Below are 15,554 nucleotides of genomic sequence, written 5' to 3'. Positions count from 1 at the left end.
TGTCACAGGCAGTATGATCTGCCGGCCATGTGACGGCCGTTCCCTAATGTTTCCAAATAGACTTTTGAATAGACTCTTGTCTAGAAGAAAGCAAATTGCAAGAGCATTTTTGGCAGCCAAATAGAGAGCGCGTATTCGTCTTTCTTCTGTGCAACTCTAGCTGCTGGTCTGGCTCCAGGCACCGAGGAGGATTCATCCATCAACTTGGGTCACTGATGAACACCATTTGCTGTGAAGAGAGATCTCGTCGAATTAGTCAGTTCTGCAAGATTCGGAATAATGAGGCGTGCCAGAGGCAGTCTGCGAGAGAGCGGGAGGCCCGCTTGGAGAAGGGAGGTAACTGTGAAGTCTAGCTCCCAAGTCTGCGAGTGTGTGTCTGCAGGATGGTGGGAAAGCAGGCTCCAGACTGTGGTGTTGCCCTTCTCAGTGGAGCCACCCAGCGCAGGAAGTCAGAAGGAACCAGAGATGGTTACTTGTCTGGGTAATGGTCCTCTAGGACATCAAACCATACCCGCTGCCACAGCTGCCTCGTCAATCCTAATGTTTATGAGCCCCTAACTTATACACGCCTCCCTTCTTCCCTCCGTTTATGCTGATATTATGCTGCCAACTGTCATTTCCAATATCTTTTTTATTTTTCATTATCACCATTATAATGATTTACACCAAGAGCAATAGCACAAATGCCTAGTCAATTAGTCCCATGAGAAAAGTCTCTGAATCATGTGCGCCTTTTCAAAAAAAAAAAAATTACTGCATCAAAACAGCCAAAATGTCTCAAAGCAAAGGTGCACACGAGCAGGGACAGAAATGGGAGCCTTGTTCTTTTAATATCGTTTATCGTTCCTCTAACGCATATGCTAGATACCACCTTTCCGAGGAAGGGAGATTGCTTTTTGCACCAGAAATTGTGCCCAGAAAAGGAATCAGTGGCATTTTTTCTGGAAATCTATCATCACAAAAGCATTTTGAGACATTTGTCTTTTTAGGTCGTGTATTAAGCTTCCCAGGTGGCATTCGTGGTTAATAATCTGCCTGCCAATGCAGGCGACTAAGAGATATGAGTTCGATCCCTGGGTCCAGAAGATCCTCTGGAGGAGGAAATGGCAACCCACTCCAGTATTCTTGCCTAGAGAATCCCAGGGACAGAGGAGCCTGGCAGGCTACCGTCATGGGATTGCAAAGAGTTGGACACAACTAAAGCGGCTTAGCATTCAGAAAGCCCTGTAATTATGGAATATGGATTTTCTCCAAACACCTTTGCCCCACCCCCCAGGGCCGTCCAGGGTGATCACAGCACTGGCAAGCACTGTAGGAGCATCAGAATGCCGGGGTCCTCGGGCCGACGCTGATCCTGCTAACAGCTGATCTTAGGCTGACGTGTCTCAAGCTCTGCTGCTGTTGCTGCTAAGTCACTTCAGTCATGTCCGACTGTGAGACCCCATAGACGGCAGCCCACCAGGCTCCTCCATCCATGAGATTTTCCAGGCAAGAGTACTGGAGTGGGGTGCCATTGCCTTCTCCAGTCTCAAGCTCTACCTGCGTTCAAGTCCTCCTGAGGGATCTTGTGAAAACAGTAGATTCTGACTCAGTGGTGCTGGGGCAAGCCTGGGATTCTGCAATCTACAAGCCCCAAGGTGGTGCCAACACCACAGACATACAAGCTGCCCTTGGGTAGGGGTGCTTAGGCCACCACCCAAGCCCTCATCTCCATCCTCTCCTTTTCATTTTCCCCACTTATAAAAGCCAGTGCCAGCACATCCGCAGTAAGCACTGCAGCCCTAGAAAGCCATGCTGTTGTTGCCGTGACCACCGCTGGACCTTTAATGCAGGGGGTCCCTCCCTGCCCTGCTCTGAGCAATCCACCCACTGGGCTGGAATCTGCCAGATTGTGTCTCCCTCAAAGTTTTTGGATGAGCTAAGACCTAGGAAAAGCAGGCAGGTTTAACTGGCAGTGGGAAAAAGTCCCTGTCTTCCTTTAGAGGTAAAGATGACACCCTCAAGCCTTCTGTTACAGAGCTTGATGCCCCCTAGGTTAAGACGTCACTGCCCTGGTTTCTAATGTAAGCTGTCGCATCCCCGACGCCTCTCTCCCCCCAGGCTCAAGGGTCTGGTAGAGGCTGCTCAGTTGGGTCCAGACCCTGAAGCTGCCAGCAGCTAAGCAGCAATGCTGGGACAAGCCACCCCGAGCCTGGCACCAGGGCTGGGCAATCGTCACACTTGCCCTGCTGAGTGACCAGTGATGGCTGGGAGTAGGGGGTATAAATAGGAGAGCGGTGATCCCTCCTGGCTGGACAAGGCAGGTGGAAGGAAAATTCCCTTTCACAGCAGGGGTGAAACGTGACAGCAATGTCTGTGCTCAGTTCTCTGCGGCCTTGGTGTTTGAAAGGAAAGGACCTAATCATAAAACCATACCCAGGTCAGTCCTGTGGCTGAGAACAGGGAGAGACTGGCATTAGCCTGGGGATGTTCCAGAGCTGCTTGGCTTTTGAGCTGGTCAGAGGATTTGAAACAGAGCCCTGGGTCTGGTCTGGCCCCACAACTGGCACATCTTATGTCCGCTTGAAGTGATAAACACCTGCCTCTGCTAAGGAATACTGCATCCCCAGGAGCAGGGCGTGGGCTGGAAAAGCCATGAGGAGGCCACGCTTTCAAGATCAGACCTGAGATGGTGGCCTCTTCACATTTTTCACCCTGGGCACCTGTCTCGCCTCAGAATGTGTTCTGAGCTGGAAAGGGCTTGCCGCCTTGATCTGGGAGTGTTTCCTGTCCTCTATCTCTGGGTGCCTAGCCTGCAGAGTAGTGGCCAGGATTCAAACGCAAACCTCTTGACTCCTCACTGGGGATGAGTCCTGGAGCAATCACCAGAAGCTGAGCTGGCAGAGCAGAGGAGGGCCAGGCCCAGCACTCAGACCCAGGCAGCTGTGCCCAGTCAGTTCCATGGAGGAAACAGAGGGGGCCCTGTCATTAGGGAGCACACCCTCATAGGAGCGGCATTCACGGGGGAGTAGAATGTGCCAGCCCATTCCTGGGTCGTCAGCTGGCCTCTGTGAGCTCGGAGAAGGGAGGGCTGGTTGGAGAAGGCCTCCTGCAGGAGGGCTGGAGTGGGCCCAGCCCCCCAGACTCAACCAGAACCAAGTTGTCTGAGTCGGTGGGGCTCTGGTGGAGACAGGGGGTCCTGGGAGCCGAGGCACCCCCAGGGAGGCATTTCCCAGCGGCATCCCCAGCTCCTGCTGACATTGGTGCCAAGTTACAGGACCAGGCCGGCTTCCCCAGAAGCACCCAGAGAATTCCTTTGTGCTGCATTTGCCAAGATGGTGTTCCGGCTGCCGTTTATTATTTTGCTCCAGAAGAAACACTAAAGATGCAGAGAGGGAAACGAAAATAAGAAAGATGGGCAGGGACTGTTCCAACCGACTTGGCAGCACGTCTCCCCCAAACGAGGCAATCATACATTTTCCGATCGAGCTGGACGGGCCGCGGCTCATTCTTCAGCCCCCTGTCTGGAGGCAGCGCGGGCTCCCCACCGTCCTGTGGATTAATCGTGCCTTCGGGCCCTCACAGCCGGCGCCCACTCCTCTGCATGCCTTAATGATAGGAAGGAGGGAAGGGTCATTAGTCACCTGTGATCTTGGGGCCAGTGTGCACACCAGGTGTGTCAACAGTTGGGGACACAGAGCACATCCCAGGACACAGAGCACCACTGTCCTGCCGTGAGTTTGGGGGTGCACAAAGCACAGCTCGGCGAGCACAGGAGTCTCAGGGGCCGGTGCCGTGGGCTCCTCGATAGTGGCCCCTGGGCCCCAGTCCCGCATGGACAACACAAAGCAAAGGACTGTGACATTCACAATGATTGATTATTTATTCATGAATTATTCATGTCGAGGCAAGTCTGTGGGACAAGACGCTGCTCTGGTATCCAGCAAGCAGACATGACACCGAATTATGGAGACACGGCCCGGCCAGCAGGGCTGAACCTGAACCTGGTATCCTCTGGTCCCCACCTCCAGGCCACCCTTGGGCCCTGGACCTGTGTCTGTCATGGTGCCCTGAGCTGCAGCAGAAGCCCGTCCATCAGGGCAGGCTCTGGGGTTTGTGATAGGAGATCCCCTTGAACACAGACATTCTGCTGAAAATGACCTTCCTTCCACCACGGTGAGGTGTCCACAGTGGCCCTGAGTGACAGAGCACCCTGCAAGGTCCCAGCCACCCAGCACAGGGGGTCTCAGGGAGTCCATGAGACACAGACCCACACAGCTTCCTAGTTCACAGCCGCCTCCTTCATCATCATCCTGGAAACCTGCCTGCTTCCTGTTGACCTTGGGGGGCTATCCTTGTCCTCCCTGTAACTCAGATCTGGTCATTATCCAGGGATGGGGCTCTTTCTCGCACACAGAGGGCTCATGAGGTTTACAGTTTGGTGCTAACAGTGGCCCTGGGGGCAGGCAGAGCTGTCCATTGCTGCTTCCCAGATGAATAACCCACAGCATCCCTGAGTTCCTGGGGCTTGTGAGGGGCGGTGAAGTGAAAGTTGCTCAGTCATGTCTGACTCTTTGCAACCCCACGGACTATACACTCCATGGAATTCTCCAGGCCAGGATACTGGAGTGGGTAGCCTTTCCCTTCTCCAGCGGATCTTCCCAACCCTGGGACCAAACCCAGGTCTCCCACATTGCAGGCAGATTCTTTACCAGCTGAGCCACAAGAGAAGCCCAAGAATATTGGAGTGGGTAGGCTATCCGTTTTCCAGTGGATCTTCCCTACCCAGGAATCAAACCGGGGTCTCCTGCATTGCAGGTGGTTCTTAACCAACTGAGCTATCAGGGAAGCCCAAGAAGTGGTGCTGGGGTTCAAACACAACCCTCCTGACACCTCACTTGGCTCTCTTTCCATTGTCCGGGGGCCCCAGGACGAGTCCTGGAATGGTCACCTGGGGCTGAGCTAGCAGAGCAGAGAGGGGCAGGGCCAGCGTTCAAACTCAGGCAGCTAGTGGGGTGTGGCTTCTCCAAACAGAACAAAGAGTGTGGACCCTTTGCAAGGAGACCCTGGAACCCAGAAGCTCAATGGTGAGTTGGTGAGACAGGGTCTGAGAGGTGCCGAACACCTGGGGCCTGCCCAGCTCCTGGGGTCTGACTGGAGCGTTGAGCATGAAATGGTCCAGCTCTGTGCATGTTTTCCAGAGTCTGAACCAGACTTAAGCCAGGCACTGACTGGGATGGAGCCCGTATTTCCCAGTGGGGAAGGATGGGTAGGCTCCGCAGTACCAGACTGGTTCTTATACAACTCTAAAGTAAAGACGTTCCCTTTTCTATCATTATAAAGGTAATCTAACCACAACAGGGGCTTCCCGGGTGGCAGTAGTGGTAAAGAACCCTCCTGCCAATGCAGAAGACATAAGAGATGCGGGTTCAATCCCTGGGTCAGGAAGATCCCCTGGTGGAGGGCAGCAGTTTGATCCTCCAACCCATTCCAGTGTTCTTGTCTGGAGAATCCCATGGACGAAGGAGCCTTGGTGGGCTACAGTCCAGAGTCGGACATGACTGAAGGGACTTAGCACGCATGCATGCAACCATGACATAGAAAATAAAATAAACAACACCTAAAACTTTTGGTCAAATTCCAGACAGGCAGAATCACTTCTTTCAGTAGCTGCAGCAAAACTAAGACAAGCGAGGCTTGGTGCAGAGTGAAGGCCCAAAGTACACTTTCCATTTGGGCATCAGGAGCGCAGAGAAGGAGAGAGGCTGGGAGATGAGAGTTCTAGGGACAGTCAAGGGGCAGAGGTTTGGGGCAGGAGCTGGAAGTCAGGGGCTGGAGCAGTTACATTATTTTGTTTTCATCCCAGTTAGCAATCCTCCTCTGACTACTCCAAGGGAAGAGAAAGAGACCCAGGACAAGGTGGTGTTGCCTGCATCCTGGCACACCTGGTGCTCAGTGGCGATGACCAGAATGAGGGCTTGGCCCCAGTGCCCAGTAGGCAGGGAAGCCAACTTCTGACTTCCATTCACTCCAGGTGAAGGGGAGCCCAAGCGTGGAGCGTGTGTGTGGAGGTCCCGGGCCCAGGCCCCTGCTGGGGGAGCCCATACCCTTTCTGGTGAGCAAGTGAGTCATCATGGGAGCCAGCACCTTATCCCTCAGGAGTTAGGGGGCAGCAGGAACAGACCCTCCTCTCTCTCCCCGGGAGGAGCCCTGGATAAGGAAGAAGGTCTTCCTCACAGCGGGGCTTGGATGCTACAGGCACACCAGGCTGACCCTGTAATAATTTTGAGGGCTCATCTCAGCCCTGAGTTAGTTGGGCTGGAGGGTCATTGTTCTCCCTGGAGAACAGTGTGGGCCTCCTCCCCCTTTAGGGTGCTGGGGGGCTCTGTCCTTAGGCTTGGTGTCTACCTGTGTGTACTGAGCTCTAGTCTGTGTGGCTTTGAACAGGGAGGTAGGGGCAGGGCTTGGGGGCGGGGTGGTGCAGGGCCAATGGTTGTGCATCCACAGCAGCCCTTGGGCCCTTCTGGAGTGTCCCAGGGTGATGTGCTCACCCCATTCTTCCCCTCCACTGCGATTCTGTGAGCAGGGCCTCCCCTCCCCTCACTCTCCCCAGGGGAGGAGAGGCATGTGCAGAGAGAAGGGACTGGGAACCAGGGTCGGGGACCAGCTTCCCCAGTTGTGTGCCAGGCCCAGGCTCTCTGAATCTAGGTCTGGTTCTGGAAGAGTGGAAACCCAGTGTCTGCCCGAGGGGCTACAATGCAAGCTGGTGGTGGTGCATGCCTTTAGGGAACTGGGAGGTGTGAGGCTTCAGGCAAGCAAACATGGGCTTCCACCCGCCCCAGTTGGGGGCCCCATCCCCCTCCCGTCGTCTCTGCCAGCCCAGTATCCCTGGATGGTGCAGAGATCAACGCCCCTAGTGAAGGAGTGGGTGCCCTCCCAGCACCCCAGCAGCCACAGCCAAGCCTTCCAGGTAAAACCCCCACCTCTGGGAGGCTCTTCAGACTGAACCTGGGACCTGCCCCTTAGGATCTCCTGGAGGAGGGTATGGCAATGCACTCCAATATTCTTGCCTGGAGAATCCCATGGACAGAGGAGCCTGGTGGGCTACAGCCATGGGTTGCAAAGAGTCGAACACGATTGAGTGATTAACACTCCTGGGAGACTCTTCAGATTGAACCCAGGACCTCCCCCTAAACGTCTCTACCCTGGACCTCGGGCTAACCTGCCCCCACCCACAAATTAAGACTTTTTAGATCCTAGAGATCTTTCTTCACACTTGCGTGTAATTTAAAAGATGCTGGCCACACAGTCACCCCACCCAGGGGCAAGCCTGCTCCCTGATTAAGAGCCCTGGACCTGGGATTGATTGTGGCCAGACTCCCTCCCCTCTCTCATGCCCGGGCCCCGAGCCGGGCTCTGCCCATTCACAGGCCGCCTGCCAGGTGTGCACCTTGACAAGGAAGCGTTTCTGCGTGTTTTGTCTGTAATTGCTTGACCAGGTTCGTCTGAAATGCCTCGTGCGCCTGGGGCCTCCTCCCACCCGGGCGAACGCTTCCTCCAGCCCCAGATGCACGTGGGGGCCCACAGGCCACAGCCCAGCAGGAAATACTGACGCGGCCACCTCTGGCGCTGGCCCTCTGCCGTCTCACCCCTGGTACACCAGGCAGCATGCGCCTTTCATTCCGTTTTGAAAGGGGAAATTAAACTGAGGGATGAAGTCGAGCCCAAACCTGCCATGCAAATAGCTGACCTTTGTTTTGAATACACTTAACGAGGCCGAGCCCAGACTGTGGGTCCTCCAGCTGCCTGAGTGTCCGTCTCTCTGGTGTTTTCAGGAGACTCACAGGGATGTGCAGCAGGATGGGGATGGGCAGAGGCACAGCTGCTGGGCTGGCTTTTCTGCCATGCACCAGGGCTGTGAGGAGGAGAGAGCCACAGTGTGGTCCAGGGGGCCCCTCTTCTCCAAGGTAGCAAGCTGAGAGGTGTGATCGGCATCAGAGGTGTTGTTGGGGCCCAGGAGGGCCCTGTGACTGGATCCCAAACATGCTGTGCCAGCTCTGGGCTTGTCTCAGGGCTGCAGGCCACCTGAACGGCAGCCCTCCTGATCTCCATCCTCAGCAGCTGGAAGGAGATGGTTCCTTGACAATATGGGAGGTTGTGTTGTTCTGTAGGAATGTAGGGGCTGATTTAGTGCCAATCAGGCCAGGTTAGACTTAGTAACAAATAAACTGCCAATCTCACGGCCTTAAAGATAAAGATTTATGTACCAGTTGTGCTGAGTTTGGCACTGGGGTTGAGATGGGGGGGCAACCCTCTTCCATCAGATAATGGCACTGGCTGGGAGATGTGGCCTCTGAGGTCACCAGGGCAAGCAGAGGGTCACACCAGATGTTTTTAGAGAGAGTTCTGGAAATGGCCTTCATCCCTTCCCCACTCATTCTGTCTGCGTGATATCAGATGCATGATCCCAAGTTAACTATGAGGGAGGATTCAGGGGTCTTTCTGGATGGCCAGAAAGAGAACACTGTGTTTTAAACTTGGAGCATCATGTCTGCCCCACTTAGGATCCAGCCTAGGGAGGCAGTCACCCCAAGGGCACTGGTAATTAGCAAGAGCCCTGCCCTGACAGGTGAACCTCAGGAGACCAGAGTCTAGGCCCTGGGTTTCAGCTGCCCCTGAACATGTAGATCCTCCTTTCAGAGCTGTCCTCAGAGACTCCAGGTCTGCTTTCTTAGAAAGGACAGTTCCTAGCTCCAGTGCCTTCAGGGAATTTCCAGCTGGAAGATTCAAGGTTTTATGTCTAAGTTTCTCCTTTTGCACAAATGTGTTTGTCCCTTCCTTAAACATTGAGCAATTAAGAAGAAATAAACATGTGTTTATTTATCCAGCAAATATCTCCTGAACACTCTTCTAAGCCAGGCATTGCTAGGTGCTGGGATTATAGAAACAATAAAGCCTGGAGTTTACTCTCAAGGGTAGCAAATGTACAACAGCCATCCATGGATGCTGGAATGGTGGTGGGTGCAGATGTTCAGGGGGACAGAGGAGCTCTCTCACCTGATCTTGGGAAAGGAGTGGTTAATACAACCTCTGAGAAGAGTCAATGGCTGAGTTGGGTCATAACAGACACACAGGACTTAGCCAGATTCAGGGGAAGCCGGTTCTGGCAGAGGAACAGGGTGGGCTTGTCCACAGGCAGAGGGCGAGATACCTTCAGAAACTGTAATGTGTTTGGAATGACAGCACCTCATTCCCGGGATGGGAAGAATGAAAAGTGAAAATGAAAGTCACTCAGTCTTTGCAACCACTATACAGTCCATGGAATTCTCCAGGCCAGAATACTTGAGTGTATAGCCTATCCCTTTTCCAAGGGATCTTCCCTACCCAGGAATCGAACCTGGGTCTCCTGCATTGCAGGTGGATTCTTTACCAACTGAGCTATCAGGGAAGCCCATTAATGAATGAATGATGATGAATGATGATGCCAAAAAAGAGAGCCAGCCCAGATGCTCAAGAATCCCCTGGCTACCCTAAGGAGTCTGGATCGTTATCAGAAGGATAGTATTTAAAGCAGGAGAGAAAATGATGGTGACCAGACCTGTGCTTTAAAAAACCATAAGGGAGGGACTTCTCTGGCGGTCCAGTGGTTGAGACTGCACACCACCAAAGCAGGGGACTTGGTTTCAGTCTCTGGTTGGGGAACTAAGATCCCACACACTACAAGGCACGGCAGAAGATTCAAAAGGCAGTAATAATAAAATAAACAAAGTTTTTTAAAAAAAAGCCACAAGGGCTGTTGGTGGAGGATGGACAAGAAGGATGAAGATGGGGACAGCGGACCGCTTGAGATAATGTATGTGGGAGGCATGATTTGGGGTGGATGTGCAGATGGAGGGAGGCAGATTTTGAGAAACAACTAGAGCAACAGACGCAAAAGCCCTGCTGGGAGGTACGGGGACAGACGTGGGGACAGGCAGATGGCTTTCTCTGAGAGGGAATTCCTGAGAATGCATGTCTGGGCAAAAGAACAATGCATTGATTTAAGGATGAACCATGTTTAGGTACCTTCAGGCAGCAGGATGGGGGGCGTGGTGCAAGGCAAGGGAGGCTCCAGGAAACATGGCTGAATGAGGTCGTCCAGGGACAGGGCGGAGGGTGGGAAACAAAGAGGAAATAGGGGCCCTTGAAAATGAGCCAAGAAAGAGGAGCCTGCTGCACAGACAGGAGGAGGGGTGGTAGAGGAAGGAGGAAAAGTGAGAGAACGTAATGTCGCCGAGACTGCACAGAGGAGCTTTCCAGAAGGTCGGCTGTGCCAAGGAGGGTGGGGAGGGGGGTTAAGGAAGACATGGGCATAAACTTCCCATTGGATGGGACAAATAGGTCCTTCTTGACCTCAGTGAGAATGACCCCAGAGGAGTGACCAGAGCCACACAGGAGTAGATGACAGAGCAGGAGCAGGGACCATGATCAGAACCAAGCATAGCCAGCTCTCCTGAGAACATCAGTTGGAAAAGTTTGTGAGGATAATCAAAGGGAGGTTCATTTTTCTTTTGATGCTGTTACTATTGAATAGATGAAAAAACAACTTTTGTTACTATTGAATACAATTTTTGTGGCATGGTATAAGCTATGAAGCATAGCAATGAAATTAAGTGAGCCCACCATCCAACTTAACAAGGACAGTCATCTCTGCTTCAGGTGGACCTGCGGGCTTAGCCCAGGCTGTGGGGGGTCAAGTATCCAGCAGAGGGGACAATGCCAAGATAGGGGACAGCTGCTACCAGGGCCCTGTCCGTCACAGCCTGGATTGGGTTGGCCTGGGCTCTGGCTCTGTGGCACTAGAAGCTGGCACCTAGGTCTGGATGTGCAAGGACCAGAGTGGTATCAGGCTTAATGTAAGTTTGTAAAATAAAGCGGTCCATTTACTAGTCAGCAATTCCAGAGCCCCCAGCCCGAGCTGAGCTGGACTGGCAGGTTAGGAAAGTGAGCCAGGAGCTGTCCTTGACCTCCAGGAGCTCACACCCTAGACAGAAAGTGTGTGGAGAAAGGAAAAGAATCAAAGAGAACCACGTCGTGCCTGAGCTGGGAGCAGAGCTGGGGAGGTGATGTGCAGGGAGACAACAGCTCAATCTGCCCCTGGCTCCCTAGCACTAACTTCTCCCCTCTGCATGTGCCTCACTGAGGCCTTGCCCACTAGGACAGCCTTTCCTGTATCTTTACATCCTTCCTGACTGAGGGTGACTGGTGCAGAGCCAGGCAAGTCATGGTCGTGCTGAGCAAAATTCGATCCCTGATGATACAGGAGGCCCTCTGGGTATCTGGTGTGTCTAGGTCTCCATGACAACACGGAGGGCCTTATGTTCGGATATTCGGGAAAGCTGCATGGAGACGGTCTGGTTCACAGAGGCTGGGGAGCTTGGGGGACTCTGGTGCCAGCAACTGAGTCGCAGGTTATAAAAGAAAACTCTCAACTCCCTAAAGCTTAACACCTCGGACTTGAGTCCTACACTGAGTCACGGTCTGGAGGCCGGAGATCCCGGCCACATTCTCACCTTCTAGCTTTTGGACCTTGAGGGAATCACTTATTCTTAATGAGTTCCCTGGCCCATAAAGTGAGGATGACCTTCCCAACTCACAGGCCACTCTAAGGATCAAATGAGATCTGTTGTCAAGGTCCTCGTTCACCACAAACTGAGTCTCCTGACATGGCTGTTTCACCTTACCATAGGGTTGAGGATAACAGGGCCTGAGGGGTCCACAGGATCTTGTTTTCACAGCAAGGATGGGGGGACAAAGTCCTAGTTATAATTAGCAGGCACACGTCTGCATCGTCCAGGGTAATGTGATGCTACTGAACAGAAAGCATCACTTTAAACCATGACTGGATTCAAATCTCATTGACTACACTTCTGCCATGTGATCCTGGACAAATCATTTATTCCTCATCTGTGATGGGGCTAATGATCCATGCTTTGTGGGCTTGCTGTGAATATGAAATGAGCTAACGGTTTTGCGCCCAGAGAAGATGTTTAATGGGCGCTGACGGCCGTGGCTGTCCTCGCATCCCGGCGGGGCTGCCCTTTGTTTAAACTGCCCTCCTCTCCACTCTCTGCCCACAGGTCCGGCCTCTGTTTCCCCGAGAGGAGCAGCCACGGCCCAGCGAGATGTCCCGGCACCACAGCCGCTTCGAAAGAGATTACCGGGTGGGCTGGGACCGCCGCGAGTGGAGTGCCAATGGGACGCATGGGACCACCAGCATCTGCAGCGCCACCGCTGGGGCGGGGGGCAGCTCCGCCAGCAGCCTCAGTGCCCGGCCCGGCCTTCTACCGCTGCCCGTGGTGCCCTCCCGACTGCCCACACCTGCCACGGCCCCCACGCCCTGCACCACTGGCAGTGGCGAGGCCATCACCAGCCTTGTGGCCAGCTCTGCCCCCGCCACCACCACCAAGGTAAGACCCCTCTGGTGTCCGCTGCGAGCAGGAGCCGGGCAGGAGAGCCCTGCTCCCCGACAGTCCCCAGCCGGATACTTCCTTCTCCAGAGTATAGGTGTCCCTGGGGCTGCGCCAGGCAACTGTTAAAGTTCACATGGTTTTAGTTTCCATAAAGCCTCTCTCTGTGACTAACTTGAGGGAAGACAAGCAGGTGCTGAGGCCATGTGTTGTCCTCTGTCACATGGACAAAAGGCATTTAACCAGCGAAAGGGCTGTAAAACTCTAAGGTGGTGATAGAGGGTCTCTAAGTGGGTGACCTGTAGATGGGTAAGACCCCTGGGGGCTCCGGTGACAAGTTTGCAAAAAGATTCTGCCCAGCAGTTGGTCCTAAATGGTCATAAAACTGCTGTGTATCAACCAGCGTTTGTACCAAGCGTACGCACACCCAGGGTCCCCTCCAAGCCCCAGACAACCCTATGACATCAGTACTTTTGTCCAGTTGAGGACACGGAGGAACCAAGTCTATGGGAGAGGTCTGAGGGGGGACCTTCCTGGAGGAACCCAGGCCTCAAAGATATCAGTTTCAGGTCATTTTCCCCTCTTCCAGAAGTGGCTCCAGCTCCCAGAAGCGAAAGCAGAAAACAGTCTGGGTTACCAACCGCTACCATGGAAGTATAAATGTCGCCAAGGCTTCTGCCTGGCTTCCGGCCGAGCTGGTGCCCCTCGGGCCACTCAGAGTCCCTGGAGGGACGGGACCCAGGCTGGTGGCCGGAAGCCCATTCACGGCCACCCGGTGTCCTGGGCAAGCAGGTGCTCTGCAGGTCCCGTCACCTCTGCCAGGCATTCAGAGCTGCCTCCTAGGAGCCGTCTCAGGGCCAGCATGTGTGTGTGTGTATGTGTGTGTGTCTAGTCTTTTGTGCTTTCATAAAAGTTGCAGGAAAAGTTAAAGGCAGGGGAGCCCCAGCCCCAGCCATTGTGAGGTGGCGGTGGTGTTGGAAAGTGGCGCTCCAGGTGTGCTGAGCCTTTGTCTCGGCGATTTTCAAAGCTCCCTTTCAGCCCCGCTTCCCATTAATAACTGTGAGTACTGCCGACGCAGTGCCCGGCAGAGGCCCGAGACAATGGAGCCATTGGAGGCCAGCTTGGAGCGCACTGACATCTTCGGCAGTGCCTTATTGATTTCATTTTCCTGTTATGAAAACACCGCCCCACTGAGGTGAAAAGGGAAGGAATGTTGGACAGGGGAGAGGAGACGGAGGCTTAATGTGGGCACGAGGCCCCTGGACCAGCCAAACACATTCCTCCCCAGGCGCCAGCCCCCAGGACGGCTCCGGGGGCAGTGACCTCGGCCCAGGGGACCCAGCCGGCCACCCCGCCGGCCGCATCTGGCAGCCGCTCAGCTAGGCCAGCTGTTGGCCATGTGGAGGATGGCAGCATCTGGAGCTGACGGCCGGGGGTCCAGGTGGGCAGGGAGGAGCTGGGCGCGGGAGCCCTCTTGATGGTTTCTACCCTCTCAGGGATGGAGGCCTTTTTAGGGACAGCGTCAGGCTGGGCCTCAGGCCGGGGTTTGGGCTCTGCCAAGCCAGGGAAGTGGAGGGGAAACTCGGGGAGGGCCTGCCCTGCCCACATGGCTCCTGCTTTGCTCTCAAGCAGCTTGATATTCATCATCTCTGGCTGAGCCCCAAACCACAGCATACAGAGGAAAGGAACCCAGCCTCAGACAGAAAACAACAGCTGGGCAAGAAAAAGCTGGGTGGCTGGGAAGGGAGAGGGGCCAAAAGTTCACGCCTCTGTGGACAGCCAGCTCCTTGGCACACCTTCCCCCGTAACCATCTCCAGCCCAGTTTCACACCTGCAGAGGCTTGTCCAGTCAAGCAAAGGTGCCTGATTGCACCCTGGATTCCTGGTGTGCTCAGAAGGGAGTAGGGGCGGGCAGGGAGGACAAAATACAGCAGTGGTTTCCGTCCGGGGCCTTGGGGCTGAACTTGGGCTCTGGTTCCGTTCTGCCCTTCTGGCCTAACTGCCGACCCCCAGACTCCTGTCCCCAGCCTATTTGTCTAAGCCAAGACGGGACCACATCAAGTGACAGGCAAGCCACTAGGAGGTATCTGTGGTTTGCCTGGTCGACCAGTTGCGTCTTCACTGAGCAGCCAAGGTTTGGCTCTTGCCTTCAGGAAACTCATGGGCCAGGATATAACAAATCTGCGGCCTGGATGGTGCAACCAAGTGACCCGAGGATGCCTCTCCCGTTGAGGCTGTTGGCAGAGGCTGCTTTGTGGAATGGAGGGAGACAGACTCTGGAGCCAGACTGCCTGGATTTGAATTCCATTCTATCTCGTGCTGACTGAGTGACCCTGGGCCAGTTGCATAACCTCTCTGGGCCTCACTTCTGTAACATTGGAATAAGTGGTCATACCTGCCTGTCAGAGTTGTGAGGATCATGTGAGTTAAAACTCATGTAAAGAGTTCAGAATCACATCAAGCCCGGCACACAGGACATGCCCTATAGAGCACTATGGTCATCACCATTGTCCCCGTCTCCCAGGGGAGGCTTACGGGACAAGGCCACGCCCCTGTAAGGAAAGGTGATCATTTTCTGGCCTCACCAAGAGGAAAAGGTAAGGCTTCAGATAAGAAAACAAGATCTAGGCCCCAAGCAGGCAGGGACAGGAACTGAGTTTTTGAGTGGTTAAGCCTCAAGCTGGGGCTCCCCAGCTGGCAGTAAAGAACCCTCCTGTAAATGCAGGAGACATAAGAGACGCAGGTTCGATCCCTAGATCAGGAAGGTCCCCTGGAGGAGGCCATGGCAACCCACTCCAGTGTTCTTGCCTGGAGAATCCCATGGATGGGGATCCTGGTGGGCTACGGTCCATAGGGTCGCAAAGAGTCAGGCACAACTGAAGCGACTTAGCATGCACGCAGGCCTTAAGCTGACCTTGTGACGTGACCATGGTGACATGTCAGCAAGGGGCTGGAGGGAAGGGGGATCCAATGGGCCTCAAACAGAGACTGAGCACCACCTAGTAATGGGTGATGGCGGTGAGCACCTTAAAACTTCTGTCAGCCATGGGCTCTTTCCTCCAAGACAGCCCAGTGACTTTTTTTTTTTTTTGGCTGCATCCTGTCTTCGCTGTGTCATGAGGGATC

At 54.2% G+C, this 15,554-nt stretch overlaps 1 protein-coding gene across 2 annotated transcripts in view; it reads left to right on the top strand.

Moving 5' to 3' along the window:
- The window catches only part of KLHL29 (kelch like family member 29), a 335,083-nt gene that overhangs the window by 173,489 nt on the left and 146,040 nt on the right, over positions 1–15,554 (top strand). For both annotated transcript variants that reach the window (XM_061433195.1, XM_061433193.1), the window contains one exon: positions 12,099–12,428. In XM_061433195.1, coding sequence (XP_061289179.1) covers positions 12,144–12,428 — 285 coding nt within the window. In that variant the 5' untranslated portion in view covers positions 12,099–12,143. The remainder of the gene's footprint in view (positions 1–12,098; positions 12,429–15,554) is intronic.

The sequence above is a fragment of the Bos javanicus genome, chromosome 11, assembly GCF_032452875.1.
Source record: "Bos javanicus breed banteng chromosome 11, ARS-OSU_banteng_1.0, whole genome shotgun sequence".
NCBI classification, from domain to species: Eukaryota; Metazoa; Chordata; class Mammalia; order Artiodactyla; family Bovidae; genus Bos; species Bos javanicus.
Note: the sequence above shows the minus strand (reverse complement) of the source record. Positions and strands in the feature narration are given on the sequence as shown.